The sequence below is a fragment of the Alosa alosa genome, chromosome 16, assembly GCF_017589495.1.
Source record: "Alosa alosa isolate M-15738 ecotype Scorff River chromosome 16, AALO_Geno_1.1, whole genome shotgun sequence".
In the NCBI taxonomy this organism is placed as follows: domain Eukaryota; kingdom Metazoa; phylum Chordata; class Actinopteri; order Clupeiformes; family Clupeidae; genus Alosa; species Alosa alosa.
This window is the reverse complement of record NC_063204.1, coordinates 23,761,583-23,764,354: the sequence shown is the minus strand read 5'-3', so window position 1 is coordinate 23,764,354 and position 2,772 is coordinate 23,761,583. Positions and strand designations below refer to the sequence as shown.

At 43.8% G+C, this 2,772-nt stretch overlaps 1 protein-coding gene across 1 annotated transcript in view; it reads right to left on the bottom strand.

The window, feature by feature from the left end:
- Positions 1-803: 803 nt before the first annotated feature.
- bcl2a (BCL2 apoptosis regulator a) overlaps positions 804-2,772 on the bottom strand; it is a 71,821-nt gene continuing 69,852 nt past the window's right edge. Inside the window, exon 2 of the mRNA XM_048266853.1 lies at positions 804-2,142. Coding sequence (XP_048122810.1) covers positions 2,008-2,142 — 135 coding nt within the window. The 3' untranslated portion in view covers positions 804-2,007. The remainder of the gene's footprint in view (positions 2,143-2,772) is intronic.

The window sequence follows — 2,772 nt, the reverse complement described above, 5'->3', positions numbered from 1 at the left end:
GCACTCCTATAAATAACTGAATGAAACAATTCCATGGATGACAGAAGCTGGGAGAAAATGAAAGATCCCATAACTGAGCACACAAGAGCTCAACTCCATGGGAGAATGGTCATCCTGGGGACAAGCAGATCTAGAGTCCTCCGCTAATGAGCATTCGTCTGTGGAGGGGACGGGGAGATGGATGTGGACGTGATGGAAATGGGGGCTCTACAAGACACGTTGGGGATGACAAAACGACAAAAATGAGTAGAAGTGATCCTGGGCACCGCAACCTTACAGAGGCACAGATGGGGGCTGGGGTGGGGGTTCATCCCATTTCCGCTCCTCGGAAGCAGACCCTCCCTGTGGTCTGCTTTGTGTGTGTGTGTGTGTGTGTGTGTGTGTGTGTGTTTTGTGGGGGGGGGGATCGATGCTTCCCTACTGTGTGCCCTTTAAAGCATGCCAGACCATCGTTGATAACCCCATCTTATAACACACACACACGCAGCCTTTTTCTGCAGCTCAATGCAGGTCATTAAAAGATACTCTTATTTGGCCTATCCATTAAACACACCTAATTATAAATGGACCAGCACCTGGCTGAAGGGGTTAGACTTCTTGGTAAAGAACACACACATTCTCACACATAGACAATCACTTGCATTATTTCCCAAGCTTGACTTGACATTGCTCAGCACTGCACACTTATGGAGGCTCCACTCCCGTTTTGTCATTTCGCCATGGAAGTTGGGTCTAAAGCTCAAAGCCAACAAAAGACTACACATTGACACTACCTTGTCAAAATCCACAAAAGCATTCAAATGTAAGGAATACATTTGTATAAACAATGACAACTGACAGAAAATAAAACAAGCAAACAACTAGATACATTCAGGTGTGGTGGAAAGCTAAAGCCACCGAAGACAACACACACACATACACACACAAGCATACAGTATACACACACACATATGTACATACAGTACATACATAGAGGAAGAAAAAGGCTGAAAGTTTTAATGAAAGATGCTCAACATCTGATCTGAATACAAAAGAGCCCCTCTGTCTATCCTCTCTCCCCAACAACTCCTTTGCAAAGAGAAACAAAAACATCAAGGAGGAAAGTAAGGAAAAAAAGAGAAATTGAGAAAGTAAAAGAGAGAAGATAATTTTTTTTCTGTTTCAGGAGCAGCATGCAGAAATGACATATTGCATTAAACATGCATGCACAGGGAAAAGGAGCTATATACATTCACACCGGACATTTTTCAACTTTATCTACCTTTCTCTACTTTTCATATATTTTTCTTAATTTTCTTCTTTTCATAAGATTTTTTTTTCTTGCCATGTGTAACACCGTTATCACAGATTCATGCTTTGTATAAAGGAGCTTTTAAAAAAGCATTGGAAAATTACCATGCAAAATGCTGCCTATATGTGTCAAGCATGGCTTCAGTCTTGGGTTCATTTCAGTTCAAAAAAGTTCTTTAAACTGCACTCTGCACCATATATTCCATAACAGTTAAAAGTTAATTGTTGTCTACTTGTGAATGCTGTTTTCCCATGCGTTGTTTTGTATTGTATTGTCCTGTATTGAATTGTATGAAAGAGTCATAGGCCATGTCATATGTGACTGCTCACATCTTCATTTTGCACACACACACACACACACAGACAAATGTGGTTGTGCATCAATGTGTTCCTTGTTCCTTGTGCTTTAGCACAGCTGCTATCCTCAGATTAGCTTTTCTCCCTCATTCCATTTCAGGGAATACATGTGTTTGTGAGATAAAAAGTGGGACAGACAGACACACCGAAGATTGCCACGGAGTGATGAAAAGAAGAAGGTTGTCTGGGAGACGCTCAGTGGCTCTCCGCACTGCTGAGGGGAAAGTCCCCAATGCCGTGGAGAACTTCTTGAAGAACTGAGCTGGCCTTTGAAGAGGTCACGAAAGAAAAGGAGTGAAGTCAAGGATGAAACGCAGAAGATGAAGAGTCAAGCCCCCCTTCCTCCTCCTCCCTTGTCCATCACTTCTGGGTGAAGAGGGCTCCGATGGTGACACCAGCCGCACCCAGAGCGGCCATTCCCAACACTGTCTTCAGGTTAGGCCAAGATGGAGGCACTGCACCACGAGGCTGCCCATACAACTCCACAAATGCATCCTAAAGACAGAGAGGGAGAGAGAGAGAGAGAGAGAGAGAGAGAGAGAGAGAGAGAGAGAGAGAGAGAGAGAGAGAGAGAGAGAGAGAAAGAGAGAGAGAGAGCACAATGTTAGATTGGTGCAAAAAAAAAATTATTTCTAAACAGACACTGTAAGACCAAATGTATTCATTCGGAGGCTTTAATGCTTTTGTGTTTTGAGATCATTTCCACATTTTGGATAGCAATCAAGCGGGCCCACGTGTGGAGAAGCCATGAGCACAAAGCCACACACAAGTGCTGTTTAATACGTCTGCATGATCTGGGCCTGCAATGCCTTTACACCAGCTCAACACAGGAGGATTCAAGTTTCATGCCAGACAGGGAGGTTTATACCCACGACACACACACACACACACACACACACACACACACACACACACACACTCTCTCAAACACACACACACATAAACACACACACACACACACACATCCCTAGACCATGGGCTTTCACAGAAAACTTACAAACACACACACACACACACACACACACACACACACACACACACACACACACACTCATCCCTAGACCATGGGCTTTCACAGAAAACTCCAGCAGCATGTATGAGTGTCACTCCCACAAGACCATTCAC